At 38.7% G+C, this 20000-nt stretch overlaps 1 protein-coding gene across 6 annotated transcripts in view; it reads right to left on the bottom strand.

The window, feature by feature from the left end:
• The window catches only part of TCERG1 (transcription elongation regulator 1), a 60890-nt gene extending 41491 nt beyond the window's left edge, over positions 1-19399 (bottom strand). For 5 of the 6 annotated variants that reach the window (XR_006202556.1, XM_042938471.1, XM_042938479.1 and 2 more), the window contains exons 1-5: positions 19036-19399; positions 12268-12493; positions 9873-10025; positions 8520-8967; positions 3682-3924 (exon numbers count right to left, since the gene is read on the bottom strand). Coding sequence is in view for 5 of the 6 variants with exons in the window: in XM_042938471.1 (XP_042794405.1) it covers positions 3682-3924; positions 8520-8967; positions 9873-10025; positions 12268-12493; positions 19036-19094 (1129 nt within the window). In the remaining variant the exon portion in view is untranslated. The remainder of the gene's footprint in view (positions 1-3681; positions 3925-8519; positions 8968-9872; positions 10026-12267; positions 12494-19035) is intronic. The other variant, XM_042938490.1, reaches the window with a different exon arrangement.
• Between the last annotated feature and the right edge of the window lie 601 nt (positions 19400-20000).

The raw sequence follows: 20000 nt of genomic DNA, 5'->3' as shown, positions 1-20000 counted from the left end.
CGCACAGGCTTGAAACAATGTTGAAGCAGGCTAACTGTAAACATAAAGAGAGCCCCTTTAGTATCATTAATGACTACATGGGCTGATTGCTTCAGAAACCTCTATTATTTAAGCCAACTAAAGGAGTAGCACTTGTATTAAAGAATGGAAATTACGTACAGTTCTCAGAAGAATGAAGACTCATCATGATGCATTACAATGGTGATAAAAAGGGAATGAAAGGGAAAGCTGGAAAACTAAGACTGATTAATTGAAGAAATCCAAAATGAAGTGTGAATTTAAAAAAATTTTTAAAAGAAAAGGCCAAAGGCAGGAGGAAAGGGAGTTCAGGGATTGAATTATAATTTCTATTTGTTTTGGCTGAAAAAACTAAACCTAGTTTGGTACCAATAAAAATTCAAAATAATATACTATTTGCCCCACTAAAGTACAGGAAAAGAAATTTCTCTTAACTTAGAGGTGAAAACTGAAATTAAACCCCTGGGTTTGTAAATAATGTACCTAAGTTCACGCACACACACACAAAAATACTGCCAATTTTTGAAAAATGTCTTTAATTTCTTAATTACTATTTTAAATAAAGAATATTAAAACTAAACTTTCTATTAACTCTGAAATGAAAACAAAAGCACTGGATCATAAAAGCATGCTGAGTTAAGTTATATGTATAATTTTGTTTTCCCTGATGTTGTAAGAAAGCAATGGAAAAATTCATTTGGTTAAGGAAGTTACAGCACATATTAAGTTTAAATTAGTATAAATACTGCCATCTGCAGGACCACTGAAACTATTAAGCAAGCACTGGAAATTTAATTCTTAGACTATATGAACTTTATTCTCAAAAAATGTTCTCCAAAACCATCCCCCAAAAAGTAATTTTAACTATTCAACTTAAACAGAAGAAAACCAAATCTATTAATATTTAGGCCTAACCGCCATTGTTAAACATAAATTGGGCCAACACAAAACTCCTGTATTTGACTAACAACACATAAACCATACTGAAAGGTCATATTATATTTCTTCTCATGCTAAAAACATAAGATAAACTTCATGTTTTCTTTGAGGGTGATTACATACAAAAGAGTCACAAAATTACCACATATCTAAATGTTTAACCTTCTATTTCAAGGGAACATCTGTTCAATTTTCCTGTAACTTTACCCTCAAACTGTGTTCTACTAGGAAATTAGAATATTCCATTTAGCATTTTGAATAGTTCTGATGTCAATGACAGTAAGTTTCTTAAATTCCAAATTAAGATTTTATAGTCTTAGAAGACGTGCTAGAATTCTAATCCAATTTACTATCCCCAATTCCAACTCTTATTCCTGTACTTCACCTACAATTCTTCCACTCCTTTCCTTTATCTTGTTTGATGATCCCTTCCTTAATCATTCTCAGTAGAGCCATACATTGCTATTACAGATAGAACTTAAAACTCCAAGATAAATTATATCTAAATCTTTCCTGTCACCTTACTGCCAAATTGATAAAAAGAAAAAAAAAAATGATAGAAAAAGAGATCAATCCCATCATATATGAAAGATTTGGGAAGGAAAAAAAACAAGTATTCCCTTTCTTTCTTTTTCACTAAAGCACCTTGGAGAACCAAATTAAAAGGGAATAGGAGAGGCACCTGGCTGGCTCTGTCAGTACAGCGTACAACTCTTGATCCTGGGGTGTGAGTTCAAACCTCACATTGGGTGTAGAGATTACTTAAAAATAAAAATAAAATCTTTAAAAAAAAAAAAGGGAGAATGAGAAAATGAACATTAGCATCAAAGATGACTTACTATATAAACAAATATTATGATTACTTTCTAGAAGACATTAACTCTCTTTAAAGAATCTTTGGCAACCTGGAAAAAATTTTACAGATTATCTAACTCAAGGTCTCTTCCAAATGACCTACAAAATGACATTAGTGGCTGCCATTAACTAAATGCCTGTTACTGCCAAACCTCATAGGTACCACCTCATCTGCTCAAATGGTCACCACCATCTGTTCTAAACTTTAAAGTGGGGGTAAGGGTCAGAGAAGATCATGACATCAAAACAGAGATATAAGTGAAGGGATTTTATTGTAACAAAATTCAACATTCTATAGAAATGAATTTTTGCTACTCTGTACCTTTCACCCACTGGTCCTGTTGAGAAACTTCAAAGCAAAACAAAGTCCTTTTAGTAAGCCTCTCAATTACTTCAGCAACATTATTATGCTACCTCTCAATCTCCTCTCTACAGAATTAACAACCCCATGCTCCTTGAGATCATTGAGAATCCAGTATCTGGTCTGAATACTACCCCTGACCAAGACTGGGAGAGGCTATGACCAATGTCAAGCTATTCTCCATGTATCACTTAGTTTTCTACAAAAAGTATATCCAAAGGGTACCCAAAAGCTTGTCTTTAATTTTGAAAAAGGGTAATCCCTAGTATGAGGAAACTTTTTGGTTTCCCTCTTACTTTCTTTCTAGTGATATGAGTTTCTTAAAACATCGCATATTGGGCATTATCCGACACTACATTAACAATGTGCAAAAGGTTTTCCTATAGGGAAAAAAAAAACACCACTAATTCTTAGAATTTTGGTTTTTCTTTCTTGCTAAGGTATAAAATCTAAGTGACTGCCTCTTTTCCAAGCAGGCACAAGGAAAAAGACAATTAGAAAAGCGGTTATAATTAAAATATGTGCAAATCTAAGAAACGGATGTAGTACAACCCTCTTCTTACATAAAAACTAGTACAATACAGTGGCAATAATAGTGGGAGGAATGTGAAAACGGGAGACAAGAGGCCTACATTCTATTCATCTTTGCCACAAACTTCACAGCAAAAACTGTGAACACAAGGTCTCTACGTCAAAAGCTTCCAGTTGTAATACTAAGAGAACAGACGTGGATTAAGGGATAAACGTGTTTGTCAACAACAAATGCATTCAAATTAGGATGCCCAACACTGTCACTGTTTAATCCCTACAGGGAAAATTCTACTCCACAATCTCACTAGAATTGCTTAAATGTTTACACAGTGCAGGTTATACTTCACAACTGTTACAAGGGTTAAGTTCTGGCTTTGCTTTAGATCAATTTCTTATAGTTAGGTGACTAACACTTTCCTCCCAGTAAAACAGTTATTAAGAGCATGGTATTTGGGTCTGGAGCACCCAGCTCAAATCCCAACACCATCACTCATTAGCTATGCGTCAAGGGCAAGTAATTTAGCCTGTCTATGTACCTACCTCCTAGGATAATTGCAAAAATTAAACTGAGTTATCACATGTAAAGTGCTTAGAACAGGGCACAGTATAGAAAATCACTTAGTATCAGCTATTAAGAACTTGTAATTTCTCAACTTTACAGACTCAATCCTTTAAAAAAAAAATTGCATTTGAACATAGTTACAGGAAAAGATGATCATTTTTAATTCATTGAGGCCATTATCCAAAAATGAGTGTAGCTTCAAATGTGGCTCTAATTTTAAGACATGTAAACAACAACAAAAAAAGGACATTTACCAAAACTGAAGAGAAAATATTGCCGTTAGCCATGAATCTTTTAAAAACATTTCAAACAGGTGAGATTCAAGGCAAATTTCAAATGCAACAGACACATGAGAACAAACTAACTGACAATATGAAAACATAGCTAGAAGGACTATTCTCATCCATTGATTTACCTGGAAGCGGAATTGGCATGCCAGGAAGGGGAACACGAAACGGAGGTACCATGACTGGTGGAAAAGCAGGTATTGCGGCTGCTGGCTGAGGTACTGAGTGAGGAACAGCAGGAGGTAACGTCTGGGGGTGCGGCTGGGGAACAGTTTGCACAGGTGTGGCTGTAGGAGCAGGAGTTGAAACACTAACTGTAGGCGTAGCAACTGAAACAGCAGAACTTGGGGTCTGATCTTGTGTTGTGGGTGCTGATAAAAGATAAAACAAAAATATGTATCATTCCTTCATAAACCATTTCACTATATTCATTCATCATTCACTCATTCAGTTAAGTATTTAAGAGCCCATTCCATGCACTGCAAGAAATTTGTAAAAAGGTCTCTGTCTTCTAGAAGCTTGAAGATAGTTAAATGAAATATAAAAATTAAAATATAAAGTGAAATGCGATAAATGTATAGGAGTATAAATCAAGACGCAAAGACCATTTCTAACTGTGAGAGGGTACAGAAAAAATTATATAGTGTGATGATAGGCCTTGAAAGATTAGGATTTCAACAAGGACAATGACAGAGTGGAAGAAGAAAATAAGTAAGTGGTGGGAAAAGTGAGTAAAAAGCCAAGAGGAGGTAGCAAAAGGGAATTGTTTAGAAAATACAAGGCAAGCAGTCAACTAGTAAAACAATAGGCATACCAAAAGAACCAGTGAGTTATGGCTGGAAAGCAGACCAGAGGCATAAAGGAGAAGGCTTTGACAGAAGGCTAAGGAGTCTGCACTTTACTGGGTAGGGAAAGGAAGAAATTATGTAAATGTAGAGAAACGACCTAGAAGAATGCACACCAACATGTATGTACTCATTACATCTGTGCATGCCTTTCACATTTTGCTACATATCCTTCATTGGAGTTTAATTTTTTTATAAGAATGCATTCATGTGTTATTTGTGCGACTTCATGAATGTAAAAGGGGTGCAGGGGAGGCAAAATGAAGGTTTCTGTATGGAAGAGAATTAATCAGTGTTCATTTGATGAATTAACCTGGCAGATGAACAGGAAGGAAAGGAAGAACAGAGGTGGGAAAATCAATTTCAACCTATGTGGAATTGTCCAAACAAGGAAGAACAGAGAGAAAAAGATATGCAGTGACTAATGACTGACTACGAACAAATGGAGTAAAAAACAAGTTGGGTTTCTCTAGTTATTTCAAAATAAGAAGGTAAAAAAAAAAAATAATAACAACTCAGGTTTCCAGTGTGAGAGACCAGGAGAATGTGAAATTTGGGATAATTTATTTCCAATATGTTATTTTTAAGTATCAAAAATAAAACTCATCAAATAATTTCATCTTTAGTTATCACATTTAAAATCAAACTGTGACCAAAAAATAAAATTTGTATTTTATACTTCAAAAGTTACAGTACTCAAATGTTATAAAACAGTTTTGTAATTTTATAACCCATTTAGTTCTAACACAAAACTCATTTTTGGTAATTCATTGGTAACAAATATTTCATGGGTTTTTGTTTTGTTTTGTTTTGTTTTTGATGTAGAGAAAAATTTCAAACTACCTGTACTGGACTAAGAACGAATTTATCAAATCAAATAAAATAAAACAGTGCATTCCCAATCTGTATGCCAATTTTATCCTAAGGGAAAGCGCACTGTTTAATACAAGCCACCCAATACTCCAACTGACAAAATTTGTATCTTTTTTCAGCTCCTAATAATGAAAAACTCACTTAGGCTGGGAAGATGTGAGCAATTTCATACTTGTTAATGAGGGACTCACCTTGGCTAAATAGACAGCAGGGCCAAACAAGTATCTTCAGGGGCCCAGGAATGAATTGTTGGTCTAGCATAGACCTAGCCTTAGGGTACAGTATCATATTAATATAATTTTATAACAGTGTGAAAAATACAAATTACATGCAACATTTGCCCAGTCCCATAAATATACCACTTAGCATTTGTAATCTACTGTAATGGCTGAAAATATATCTAGTTATTCTTCCCAACTTCCCTGAGAAGCAGGATTTCATCAGCATTTTTCACAAACTTGCACCGGATAAAATGAGTTTATGCTCAACTGGGGCTAAAATATAAATTTCTTAATTTTTATTTTCATTTACCCACAGGTCTATACTGCAGTTCATACAGTTACATATTTTTTTATGTTATGGTAATAATATTTAGATATAATTACTAGAGGTAATCTTACCAGAGGTAAGATAAAAAAATACTGTAGTCAGGAAAGAACAGGAGTTACAAAAGCACCAAATTTCAAGCGGAAAAGAACACCAATGGAGATGGCAAAAATTTATTCACTCAACCCATTCCTCCTGCTGACACAGGATTTTCTAAATTTGATTAGTGGCCATGAGTCATGAAAGGACAGAGATAAAGGCAATGAAAGAATTCAATGGGAAACTAGGAGAATGGTAGCTAGGACTTAATGCTCAGAAAAATTCCTACCAACTCCTTTTGCTAAAATAACTAGTAAAATGCTAGGCCTCAAAATATACTACTTATCCAGCCTCAGATCTTAATGAAAAAAGACAAGCGGGTGCAACAGATGGAGAAATACTAAGATTGTAGTAGGACAACACTTCAGGATACTGAACCAAGTGAAATAAAAACAGACGTCAGGAATACTCAGAAAGAACATCAAAATTAATGTTTAAAGGCAGTAAAAAGAACACCCTTTTGCTATTCTGTTCTTAGAATAAAGGCCTCCCAATCACTGAAGGGCAGTGCAAAAAAGGACAAAAAGGAGTTCTGAATAGAACAGCTCATAACAGCAAGACAGGTATGGGCCTATATGGACAGACCATTCCAACACAGAAATGGAATATAGGACAGTTAAATTATTTCACCTCCAACCTTCCTTAAAACAAAGTACTACTATTTCTCCTTCCTAAGAAGAAAGGGAACAAAGCATAAGCAACACAGAGTCTCCACATAGAACTGCAATGCTTTTATTAATCCCTTTCTGCCATTACCACAACAGGTACCCCATAAAAACTGGCAGTTTCCTGTCTTACCACACAGGTTTTTAGACGCACTAGCCTCTAAAATGGCAAAGCCCCTCAGCCAGCTGGCTATGGTCACTGTTACGCTTCTCTATCAGAATTCACCTTAGCTAAGAAAGAAAAGACTTATAAAGCATTATTTACATCTCCCTACTAAGTGCATTTTCCCCCAAGCTGTTAACAAAATATCAAGTGCAGCCATTAAAAACCTGTCTCCAGGGGCGCCTGGGTGGCTCAGTCGGTTGAGCATCCAACTTCAGCTCAGGTCATGATCTCGAGGTTTGTGAGTTCGAACCCCGTGTCAGGCTCTGTGCTGACAGCTCAGAGCCTGGAGCCTGCTTCAGATTCTGTGTCTCCCTCTCTCTATGCTCCTCCCCTGCTCACATCCTGTCTCTCTCTCAAGAATAAAGATCAAAAAAAAAAAAATTTTTAATTGTCTCCATATTAGGTATACCTTACTTCCTCAGTTACTTTTTGTATCAATCAAATGAAATAAAATTTGAATCTACTATGATTGAATCTGTCTCATTTACAAATTTCTTTCAGGATAAAATACACTAATAATTCCCAAGTCCCTGAAGCTAGGGCACTTTTCTTATTCTCATCTATTATCGAGGTAGCAAGATAATCCAACTTCTAATCACCTATAGGGATAACTATGCATCTTCATACCAGTATCATAACAAATAATCATATCAATAAAATCATTATTTAAATATTTTGGACCTCAATCTCAGCCTATAAATTAAAAAGATACATAAAGATATATAAAACATATATATAAACAGAAATCTCCCAAAGCTAATAGTATACATATTAATGACAATTGTTTCAAACAAATTAAAATCTTCTCTCCCCATTCCTAAAATCTATTATTACCTCTCATCCTTTTAGAAAAAGTCTAACCTTGAGGCCTCTGTGACATTATACCTGAAAATTCTCTTACCCTTCTGACTGCTTCTATCTCCACTCCTCATTCATCTGCCCGTATCCCATTCTAAAACCTACTTACCTCTAAATGAGATTACTGAAAAGTTCCTACTAACTTCCCCTTATTTCAATATTACCCCTCACCGAAAAAAAAGAACACCAGAAAAATCTTCCAGAACACTTATGCTAGACCCTGGAACCTGCTCGCCTCACCCATTTGCCTGGTTCTTAAAACTCTCTGTAACCTGGTCTCACTTTTACTCAATCTGTTAACCAATATAACTCCCCCTCCCCACCTCAGAAGAGCTTCTTAACAATCCAATAAACTGCATTTATCCTCATCTCCTGACCTTTGTTTATGATGTTCCCCTTACCTGAAAGACCGGTCTTTACTTTCAAATCCACTCAAATCCTACTGCACATCCTTCACGATCAACCTCAATACCCACAGTCCACCCACTTACTTGTCTCTCCCTTTTCTTGAATTCCTGCACCTTCTATTTTCACCATATAGCTGTGTACACTACTCTCTAATTGTTTCACATGCATTATTCTTGCCTCAATTAGAAAAACTGGAAGCCCTGTGAGACAGGAACCAAGACTTCTACTTATGTTACAAACCCCACAGCACCCAGCGTTATTACTTGGTCAAGATGGATAGCTACTCTGCACTTCCTAGTTTAGCTTTGTGAATTCCAACAGGACAAATAATTTCTTCTACTAATGGAAATTTCTGTTCTTTTTTAACCCAAAAGGCTTAATGTCAAAAACGTATTTTAAGTAACGTGAAGGATAATACCTGAAACACTAGGATCATTTTGCAATGCAGTCCCTACCTGTCCATTTCTCTAACCCCTAAATGAAAATACATGCTGGCTGGTACTCACTTGATACTGTCTGCGAAACCGAAGAGGCAGTTGTTGTGGTAGAAGTGGTAGAGGATGGGGTGGATGATGATGTTGAAGTGGACACTGCAGGTGCTGGGCTACTGGTTGTAGGGGTGGAAGCTCCTACTGCTTGTGCTTGTACTTGCGCCTGCACCTGTGCCTGCGCCTGCGCCTGAGCCTGTGCTTGTGCCTGCGCCTGGGCCTGGGCCTGGGCCTGGGCCTGAGCCTGGGCCTGGGCCTGGGCCTGCGCCTGCGCTTGAGCTTGTGCTTGTGCCTGCGCCTGAGCCTGCGCTTGAGCCTGGGCCTGCGCCTGGGCCTGCGCCTGGGCTTGGGCCTGAACCTGAGCCTGGGCTGCAAGCATAGGTGTCAGTTCTGACTGCTGAATAACCTTAACTCCATCTGGTTTGGTCCATGCAGATTCACGTGTCCGAGCATTATAATAATAAACCTGCAGAGGAAGCAAAATCATTGGTATCCCAGAATCTGTCAACTATCATTAAAAAACACTAACGCAACTATACCTTCTCTTAAGAAGTATTAAAAAAAAAAAACAAACAAAACTTAGAAAAGAGGGAAAAAAGCTTAGAGAAGAGAAATTGGCTGTTGAAACCATAGGTAATGATAGGTATGAAACTATTAAGTAATTTTCCCCTTCTCCCCCTTCCCCTAATTTTCTATAATGAGCACACTACATTTTTAACACAAAAAGGAAAATCGAGGTTCTATTTTATGCGGAAAGTTAAAAGCAGGCCTTAGAATGCTCTCTTCAGAAAGCCCTGCTTGCAAAGCTGGCGTGTGACTGGCATTTGGAAACCTGAATTTCAAGAGGGTTCCCATCATTCCCTGAAAACCCACAACCACCTTGGCTCAGGTGAGCTTCCTTGGTAGACAACACTTCACACGTGTTGTAACCATTCCATGCTGGAGGAATTAAACATGTCCTATGTAATTCCATTGACAGGATTCTTAGAAGCTTGTGCTTGGTCTCCTCCAGTCTTTGCCCCATGTACCTTTTTTCCTTTGCTGGTTTTGCTTTGGATCCTTTCACTGTAATTAGTCTTAGCTGTGAGTACTCTTATATGCTGAGTTCCAGAAGTCCTCCTGGCAAACACTAAACCTCAGAGTTACTTTGGGGACTCAGAATCACAGATGAACATATACAAGCACTCCAGACAACCTTATGTCTGTGCAGAAGTCTAATCCAGTGAGCCTTTCTTGAGTTCTACCCTATCCAGTGCTTATCTGAGACTCATTTTAATTGGCAAGGATACTGTCGTTGATCTCCACCTGCCAGAACTCTTAACTTTTACTCTTGTCACCAAGATCACAACCTAAATATACTTTATAATTTACCTTCCCATCTGGAGTTTTATTTTCAACCCATATCTCCTCAGTAGGAGGCAGTGCTGGAGTACCAGGAGCAGTCACAGGAGGCATTCCTGGTGGAAACATCATACCCGGAGGAGGAGGCATGGTTCCCATGGGTGGAGGCATAAAAGGTGGTCTCTGTTAATTAACAACAATAATAATGGTCATTTGTACTTCTCTTTTTTACCTTCAAATTAGTAAATTCTACCCAAACATCAAGTACTATAAGAGAAACTAGTTTCCCTCTAGTAGTAAAAACTAGTCCATGCAAATATATTCATCAAGGTTATAGAAGTAAAGTTACTCTTTAACAAAAATGACTACTAAACAGACTAGAAGGAAATATATGAAAATACTAACAGGGTGAATAGCATTATGGGTGAATCTTGCTTTATTCTTTACACTTTAACTGCATATTTCATACAGTGGGCACTGGCTACTTTTCAAAAGGAAAAAAATGAGTCATAGATCTTGTTTAACACTAGGCACACCAATGCCTCCATAGGTCACCTATCGCAGGAACCAACCATAACAGAAACATTATTTTATAAATAATTTTCTAAGAAAAGAAAAATCGGCTCTACCTAACCCTTTTATTCTCTTTTCCCGTAAGAAGCAACTGTAAGCTAGGAAAATATTCGTCATTTTCTATTTTTTGAAGCAATACTAATAATGTAGCTCAAACACATAAACATCAGTAACTTTAAAAGACACAATCAAATAGTTACCCATTTTACTTTTAGTGGAAAATAAGAATTTAAATGACATAACATTATAATTAAAAAAAAATCCTGGAGCCATTACTGATCCAATCCTCTCTCTGATTATTCCTTCACTGTCATTCTTCAATGACTGCTGACACAAGACCCTCAACCAAACAATTTAACTGAAACTGCTATATCTTAGCAGAAAAGTGGCCTGACATTTAAAAACAGATTCTGAAAAGGAATTAAAAAGATTTCCTCTATAATTTATGAGTAACATTAAAATTCAATTATTCAAAGCATCTTATTCTGTGTCATGCAATGGACACTATAATGTGAAAATGCATTTCCTTTTCCTAAAAATGTCTTCTTTTCCATACTCCAGGTTTTTCTGGATTCAGTTTCATGTCTTTCCAGCATCAGCACACAGACCCATGTTCTCTGAAATAATCACCCCAAATAGGTCTCATGCACCGTTAGCTGGAAATCATTTGGATTTAAAGTAAAACCACACAATTATCCACAGAGAACAAGAAAAGCATCACAACATTAGAAAGTATCACATTACAAATCTGATTTATTTCCATTAGAGGGTTACATCAGTCCATTACATTTTACAATATTCTACAAGTAGATTTAACTCTTGAAAGCACAAATAAGAAAAAATCCACCTATAACAAGTTATAGCACAGTCAGTAGGTCAAAAAGTGATTTCTTCTAATCCTAGGAAATATAAAAGCATTTAACATTTTGTTTAAGGGTGGGGGTAGGAACTATCCATTACTTGGAAGGCAATACAATTATTAAGCAAAATATTAAAATTTTGTGTCTCTTCCATAAATATAACCCTATCTACACTGAGTTAACATCGCTTAAATGCTACATCATTACCCTTTTCTATTTTTAGTAAGTTCATTCTTGATTATCCAAGCAAATGGAGGGCAGATGACAGCACTGTATTTATTTGGTTTCAGGGGTGTGCAGGCTGGATAAAGTAAGAAAACAAAGATATATACTCAAACAAAAAGAATACATTCTCAAAAGTAGACATTTGAGACTTGATACCTTCATGACATCATTTCAGACAAATAAATGAGTCTACATAAACTAGAGTAGAGTATTATGCTTCAGGTTAAAATACCAGAAAAGTTTTTATTTAAGGAAATCCCACAATAATTCTATTTCTAAAATTGTAAGATAACCCTACTTTTGCCCCAGGGAGACAAAATCTAAATTCTATCCTAGGCATCATTTTCCTGGGAGAACTGCTCAGAAATACAAATACTTCATAATATTTAAATACTTACTGGCAACATTTATCATTGAAAACATATTACCCCCCACTCTATGTATTAAGATTTCAAACTTCGTTTCCCATAAAGACGGATTACTAGAGACAATTCTCAAGATATAAGGCAGGTAAGAACTACCCTACTGATTCCTAGTTTTATATGTATGTTTTTCTATGGTTTTTCACCATCTAATAAATTCCCGTTCAGAATTTCTATACTAATTATGTTGTTACTACTGCTTTTGGAGCAACACATTTACATATGGATGTTCTCTTTAGCTCCCATTTTCCTATAAATGAGACTAAGAACAAGTTTTTAAGCAAAACTCATACACAATATCAATACTGACACTGACAAACAAATGACAACTTCTACATTCTTTACCTGGAGGTGTGGAGGGCCCATTGGTGGAGGAATCCCTCCTGGAGGAGGCATTGGCGGCATATTGGGATCAAAAGGAGGACGTCCAAAGGGGGGCCGAGGTGGTGGTGGAGGGCCTCGCATCATACCAAAAGGGGGAGGAGGTCGCATGAGAGGTGGTGGGCCTCGCATCACTGCATTTGGTGGGGGAGCCGGGCCTCGGAACCTCAAGGCCTGCTGTTGAGCCATCCTGTGTGGGAAAGCAATGTATAAATTTTTCCTTCTCAAACATATAAAATATAGCTATTCATCTCTAATTAAAATCAAACTTAAGAGGCCCTTAAGATCAAGTGGAGCTGGAAAGTCATCATTTCACAACCATCGTGGTAAAAAGTGCATCAGTAAGAATGATCAGTGGTCACCAAATCCAGGAGGAAATCTGGATAAGGAGGAAATCTGGATAAGGAGGAAATCTGGATAAGGATGATATCTGATGGTCTTAAAATGTCTCCCCACATGCTATTTTCAGTTGCAGGGCAGGATGAAGAAACATCAACTACATATTAGGGAAACTGGGCAACACCCTGACCAAGTGATCAAAATTATTATCACCTAAAAAGAATAAATGGGGGTGCACCTGGCTGGCTCAGTCAGTTGAGCTCTGGACTCTGGATTTCGGCTCAGGTCATGATCTCAAGGTAGTGAGATGGAGTCCCACGTCCACCTCCTCGCAGGGTGTGGAGCCTGCAGATTCTCTCTTCCTCTCCCTCTGCCCTCCCGGCTCATGCGAGCACGCTCTCGCTCTCTCACTCTCTCTCTCTCATAAATAAATAGATAGATAGGTAAATGGACACCAAGTGACTGAGAGGGATACACAATCACCTATTCCGAGCAAGAATGTATAACCTCAATCTAATTATGAGGAAATATTAGACAAATGCAAAATGAGGAATGTTCCATTAAAAAGGGAGAATGAGGGCTGTATTCTTCACAAATGTCAATGTTATACATAAAAGACAAAGGAAGGCTGTGGAAATGTCATAGATTTTAAAGGACGCTAAAGAGATGACAACACAATACTAACTCTAGACTGGATTCGGTACTAGAGGGAAGACATGCTAATAGGATATAGTGAAGTAATGGGCAACGCTGGGATATGGAGAGTAAGTACTGTTATCTGTGTAAATTTATGAAGTTGATAACTTATCATTACAGAGGAGAGTATGTCCATTCTTAGACAACACTTTACTATATCTTACCCTCAAATGGTTCAGAGTAAAAGAGAACATGCATACGTGCAAATAATAAGGCAGAGAGGTAAAATACTAAGTGTATTAACTTCATTTTTGCAACTTTTGGAAATTACTTCCAAGTACAAAGTTTTTACAGGGGGTGGGGGGTAGCAGCTTAAGAGATCACGAATATTCTTTAAAGGATAAGCCCTTCGCTACACTGAACCCCATCCCATCCTTCAACCTCTAGGTCATCACCCTGGTTTGTTTTTCCCATGGCATTTAAACAGATAGGAAGTATCACATAAATGGTATTACCTATCTCCTCTCACAAGTGCTTTTTTTAAAAAACAAAATTTTTAAAAATATTTTATGCTACCATGTATCAGGCAGCGCTCTAAGCTCTTTTTAAGTCATTTAACCATCCTTTTTTTAAAATTTTTTTTTAACGTTTATTGATTTTTTGAGACAGAGAGAGACAGAGCATGAACGGGGGAGGGTCAGAGAGAGGGAGACACAGAATCTGAAACAGGCTCCAGGTTCTGAGCTGTCAGCACAGAGCCCGACGCAGGGCTCGAACTCATGGACCGCGAGATCATGGCCTGAGCCAAAGTCGGACGCTTAACCAACTGAGCCACCCAGGTGCCCCTCATTTAACCATCTTAACGCCGTGATATGGATGCTACAGGTGACCCTTGAATAAAACAGGTTTGAGCTGCACGGGCCCACTTACAGGAGAATTTTTTTCAATAAATTCAGTACAGTACTAAATTACGTTCTCTTCCTTGTGATTTAACATTTTTTCTCTAGCTTATTTTATTGTAAGAATACAGTATATAATACATTTTGACATACAACATACGTGTTAATCAATTGCTTATGTTATGGGTAAGGGGTCTCAGACAAGAGTAAGCTATTAATAGTTAAGTCTTGGGGGACTCAAAAGCTATATTTCAATTCTCAAATTGTGGGGGGTGGGACAGCATCCCTAACCTCCACATTGTTCAAGGGTCAACTGCATTATCAACTTCATTTTAAAGATGAGGACACTAAGGCACAGAGAAGTATCACTTGCCCAAGACCTCACAGCTGGTTCAGCAGTAAAACCAGGATTTGAACACAGGCAAACAGTTCTTAAACACTACACCATGCTGTTTATGTAAGCCTCTCTAGAGCAGGAATTCTGTCTTGCTCTCCTGTATATTCCCAGCACATAGTAGGTCTCAATATTCGTTGAATAAGCCAATATTTAGGCACTATTGTACCTAAATTACCTTACAAGTAAGGTATACACATTATAAAAATTATTTTTAATATAATTTCCTTATTCTTCTCAAAAGCTACTATAACTCTTTATATATGAAATTTACATTTTTGTGCCCATGAGATTAATAGTTACATTCCTTATGTATATCTGAAAATAATCATTTTCATACTCTCTTCTCACCAGGCTCTTCCAACTTTCCTACATCCTTCAACCCTCTGCTTAAGATTATCCTTTGAACTTTCTCTAAATTTTCCACACTGTAGTTCAATTCTGTCACAAAAAAATCCTAAGAACTAGTATGACTTCCATGAGAACACTAGGATTGTAAACACATCCAAGAGCTACTATTCCAAGAGTATTTAACCAAATTTGCAAATTATCCTGCACTCGGGATTGCAAAGTACGAGGTAATAATGGTGATGGCAAAAAGAAGTAAGGATGGGATCAAAATAATCAGTCTTCATATTATACACACTCCCTAAAGACAGACAGGAAAGTCTTAACCTCTGGGCAGAAAAAAAGTGAACCACCAAGGAAAGATACTGTGTTTCAGTCTCAAGTTAATAATGTACCTTAATCTTCTGATTTCCTTTGAATCTGCCTCTCCCTTTACAGAAAAATTACAGTAATTCTTTCTTTAGATTTTCACTTCCTAGTTACAGGCTGAAGTTAAGTGGTGAGGCTTTTGAATCACAAAAAAAGTCAAATCAGGACTCTCTGCCTTTTGTTGTTAGGCTAGTTATATAATTTCTGAGCCTGAGTATACTCAGTATTAGTATACTAATGTAAATTAGCAGGGGCAGAGAAATAAGACCTATCTCCTATCTCACTGTTCAATGAGATAATCCCTGTGAAGCATTTAGGATAGCACATGCTACCCAGTAAATTATCATTACCTAGCACAGTGCTCAACTTCAAAAAGCAAAGTCAATTTGACTAGACAGCTTAACTTTCAAGTCTGCCACTAAAAATGGTGACAAAATTCACAGAATTTCCTCCATCAACAGCCTAAAGGTGCCACCTTCTGATGTCAGATATGTATAGCACACATGTTGAGCTCTCTGTACACGCAGCTGCATCCCAACAACCTCACCAGAAACTTCAAGTTGGAGTAAATGAACTGATAAAGTACTTGGAAGAGCACCTAACACTTAAGCCCCCTGTAAGCAGGAGCTATTATTACTGTGGCCATAACATTAGTGTAACAGTAGTGTTAAATGGTATTAACGTGAGAAAGCTAGCTATACTGTAGTGTTAGCTACATTACTATAATTACTATTATTAGAATCTCTATAACCTGACCTCTACCGACCTATTTTTTGATCAAATACTTTAAATAAAAGTTCATTACCTTGAAGCCTGTGCACTTGTTCCCTCGGCCTGGCATGCTTTACCCCAGATGTCTACATAACTGGCTCCTTCTCATTTGGCCTCACTTCAGATGTTACCTCAAACTCTTTTCTAACCCCAAACCCAGTCCCTCTCTGGCTCGTAACCCAATTTGCGTTTTCAATTATGATACATGTTACGAAGAAATCTTTCACTTGTTTACTTCTGTGTTCTGTCCACCCGCTAGTATATAAGATCCTCTTTGGCATACTGCTGCATCCCAGGGCCCAGGACAGTAACTGTTCAAGCATTACTCCTGCAATGGTCATGTAAACTGGGTACTTCCTATATACCAAGCACGGTTACATGGACGGTGTTTGTACTAATTCTTGTAGTCCTCACAATCCTCATAAACTTACCAGTTAGGTAAGTTTGGCACCATTTTTACAAAGGAAACTATGGCACAGAAAAATACCTTGTTTAAGGGAGCTGGCTAGTGGTAGCACCAGTGTATTCTTATTCCCATTTTACAGTTGAGGAAATTGAGACTCCCAAGTATCTTGTCATCAGACAAAGTATTAACAGGTAAACAAAGGCCTTGGATAAAAGATCTATACAAATACGACTCTACAAAAGCGTTCTTAATGGTCTTCAACCATTAAGGGACGGGTGGCATTTGGACCTCTAAATAAATTTTGTCTACTGCAGGTTATTTGCATCCCTACCACTTCTAACCTTTTTGGAAAACAGAAGGCTCCTTACAAGAATAGAAGACTCTTTTTTTTTTTTTTTTTACAAGAACAAATGTATCTCCCTAGGATATACAATCTCCCCAGTGGTGAAGACAATGCTGCAAATACTTTAATAGGAAGGACAAAAATAGAGAGATGCTACATCATGATATATGGGAGTCAAATTATGTGGTAAGACTGTGAGGAGACCTAGACCCTACCAATTACTCAGTGACCTTGAATAAGTCTCTTCACACTTGGGAGGTTGATCTCATTTGATATGAGGTTAGTTCAGTTTAGAATTTAGATCAATCTTAATTAGCATGGAAGCTCCTTGAGGACAAAAGTTTTTGGTCTGGTTCAAGGCTCCCCTGCCAGCAGGTACCTAGGTCAGTGACTGTCACAAAGCACACACTAAATGTAGGTCCATAAGTAAACCATCTGTAATCTCCTATATTCTTTTATTTACCATATATCCATCCAACACCTCCCTTGCCAGGCACTATGGCAGACACAACATGATACACATTAAGAATACAAACACAAAAATAAGCCTCAATTTGTACCATCAAAGAAGCCACATAAACAGGTAATTTCTCTTACACCATGAGAAATGCTATAATCAGTTATTTTATATAAGTAAAAGTTTTTACAATATGCTCTGGAAGCAATTTCCAACCCAGGAGGCTAAGATCTAAAATATTTGCAAGAGAACACCTAATTTAGAACCCTATTCAAATCACTTTTACAACAATGTCTAGACTACTAGTAACAAAGTCTAAAAGGCTACTCTGTAAAGTACTAAAATGCAAAGTAATGTTCCCAATAAGGAGGTAAGTAACTATTCCCTTGAGATCACAATCAGTAATAAACTTTCCATCACTAATACTGAACCACCCTGACAATACACTTTGATCACTCATTACTAACGTACATATGGGGTTTAAAGGGTATGAAATTCGCCCCTGAAAGAAAACAAGATTTTACTCCTGTCAAGTAAGGATTTCTCTGTGTGACAATTCAGAATTGAGAAGACAATTTTTTCCTGAACACTTGAGTAACAATACCCACTTCTTTCTACAATTTCATCTTGAGCTCCAGACAATACTAGAGAGTCCTCATAACCTACACTGCTCTTTTTCATTTTCAAATGCTGACAATGGCACAATTCAGAATGAGAGCTGAACATCTGAAATGTCATTTTCCCTTATCCAGAAAAAAAAAAAAAGTACCAAACATACATAAAGCTCAGTATCTCTTTTCCTCAAAAACCACTAAAGAATTTTACTTTATCAAGACACTTTTACTGTACCAGATCTTAATTACAAGCCCCATAGGCACTAAGATACCAGAGGAAGAAAGGTCACTGCACTCTTTAGGGCAATGGCGTAAGCACGAGAATGGAACAGCGATCCAGATTGCTGGCTCTGGAGCCTGACTGCCTGGGTTCAAACCACTTCCTGGAGCCACAATTCCATCAATGCGACCTTGTCCTACTTCCTCGACCTCTACAAGGTTCAGTTTCCTCACCTGTACGATGGGCCAGTAACTTAACTGAAGAGGGCTCTGGTCTGTGGCCTGCAAAAATCACAATAGCCAACTACCCCAAAGGCACACAGAAACACGTACCAAACGGCTGTCGCTATTGCTGTTATTCACAAATGCGGCATGAGGCATAAACGGATGAGAGAGAAAGAAAGAAAACACACAGGAAGTTCAGAAAAAGAAGCGATGAGGCGAAGAAGGAACAGGACAGACGTGGGGACCCCCGAGGGCCGCGGAGGGCGTGGGGAAGACTGAGCCAGAAGTGGCGAGGGATCCCGAGGAGTTAAGTGCGGAGTGGAAGGGGTCGATGGGGGAAAGCCCGGCCCTCGGCGGAGCTGAGCCGGCAGGAAGGTTGAGGTGGGCCGAGGCGGAGGCGGCACGAGGCTGAGGCGGGGCCCCAAGGCGGGAACGCCGGACCCGGCCCGCAGGCCGCAGGCCGCGAGGGGCGCTGGGGCCCAGGGAAAACCGCAGGGCGCGCCCGGAGAGGGCACAGGAGGCCGCGGCCCAGCCCCGGCTCGGCTCTCTCATTCAAGCCACCTTCCCCTTCCCCCTTCGCCAACCCCATGCGGTCCTGGCCCCGAGCCGCTGCGGCTCCTCCGCCCACCCCCCGACCGCGGATCTCCGCGCGGCAGGCCTAGCCCCTGGGGCCCCACTGTGCTGAAATGTAAGGGAGGACAGCGCCCCTTACCTGAGCTCCCCCGGGTTGAATCGCTCACCGTCCCCCCCGTCCCCGCCACGCTCCGCCATTACAGAGGGCCGCGTTCATCCACCCGCCGACTGAGCGTCCCCGATTGGCCGGTCGGATCGTCAATCCCGTGCGAGGGCGGGGGAGATCGCAGAGATCAATGAAATGATTGGTGAAGCTTTCCATCAATCTTCAGGCTGAGGGCGGTATCTGCCTTGCGATTGGCGAAATGGCCCGCCGACTTTGAAAGCGGTATCCAGACAGCCAGGTGATTGGTTACTCGGAGGCTATATGGGAAATAAGACTAGAGCAACGAGAAGCCGCCGGCGCCCTCTCGCGGTAAGCAAAATTAGGTCCTCCCACGTACTGCCGGGCCTGCGGTAGCCACGTGTCTGCCGGCTTCCAGGAAAGCCAATTGTGGAGCCATGTTGGCCGCTTATGGGTAACAGTGGCTCAGGCAGAGACCCTTTCCATTGCGAGAGCCAATCAAAAATCGACCTGAATTGGACCTAAGCCAATCACAGAGTTGCTGTGGAAATCAGCTATTTCCCAGCTTTTCAGAATCGTGTGTTCAGTGACCACCCGTTGATAGCCACGTTATTAATAAAAGATTATTAACTACCAAAGTGTCTCCTAAAGTGTATCGTCATCTGATGAGTGTTATAAGTTGCCGTATTAAGACAAGTGGGAGATGGCAAACCTCTGTGCAATTTACAGTAGAAAGCATCTGCCCTTCATGCCTCTCTGAATTCAGCACACCCTGGTACCCAGAAGGAAGTCTGTTTATTGCTCTTTTTATTAAAGGGAAAATGTAAATAAATAAATAAATAAATAAATAAATAAATGGAAACTTTTAAAATAAAGCTGTAGGCTCTAGGGTATTAAAGGCATAAAGATGATGAGCCCTATCTATCATGAAGGAATTCAAAATATTAAAATAATAATACATAATTTTTAGTCAGACCTAA

Source organism: Panthera leo, chromosome A1 (genome assembly GCF_018350215.1).
Source record: "Panthera leo isolate Ple1 chromosome A1, P.leo_Ple1_pat1.1, whole genome shotgun sequence".
Lineage (NCBI taxonomy): Eukaryota > Metazoa > Chordata > Mammalia > Carnivora > Felidae > Panthera > Panthera leo.
The sequence above is the reverse complement of the archived record's forward strand: the minus strand, read 5'-3'. Positions and strand labels throughout refer to the sequence as shown.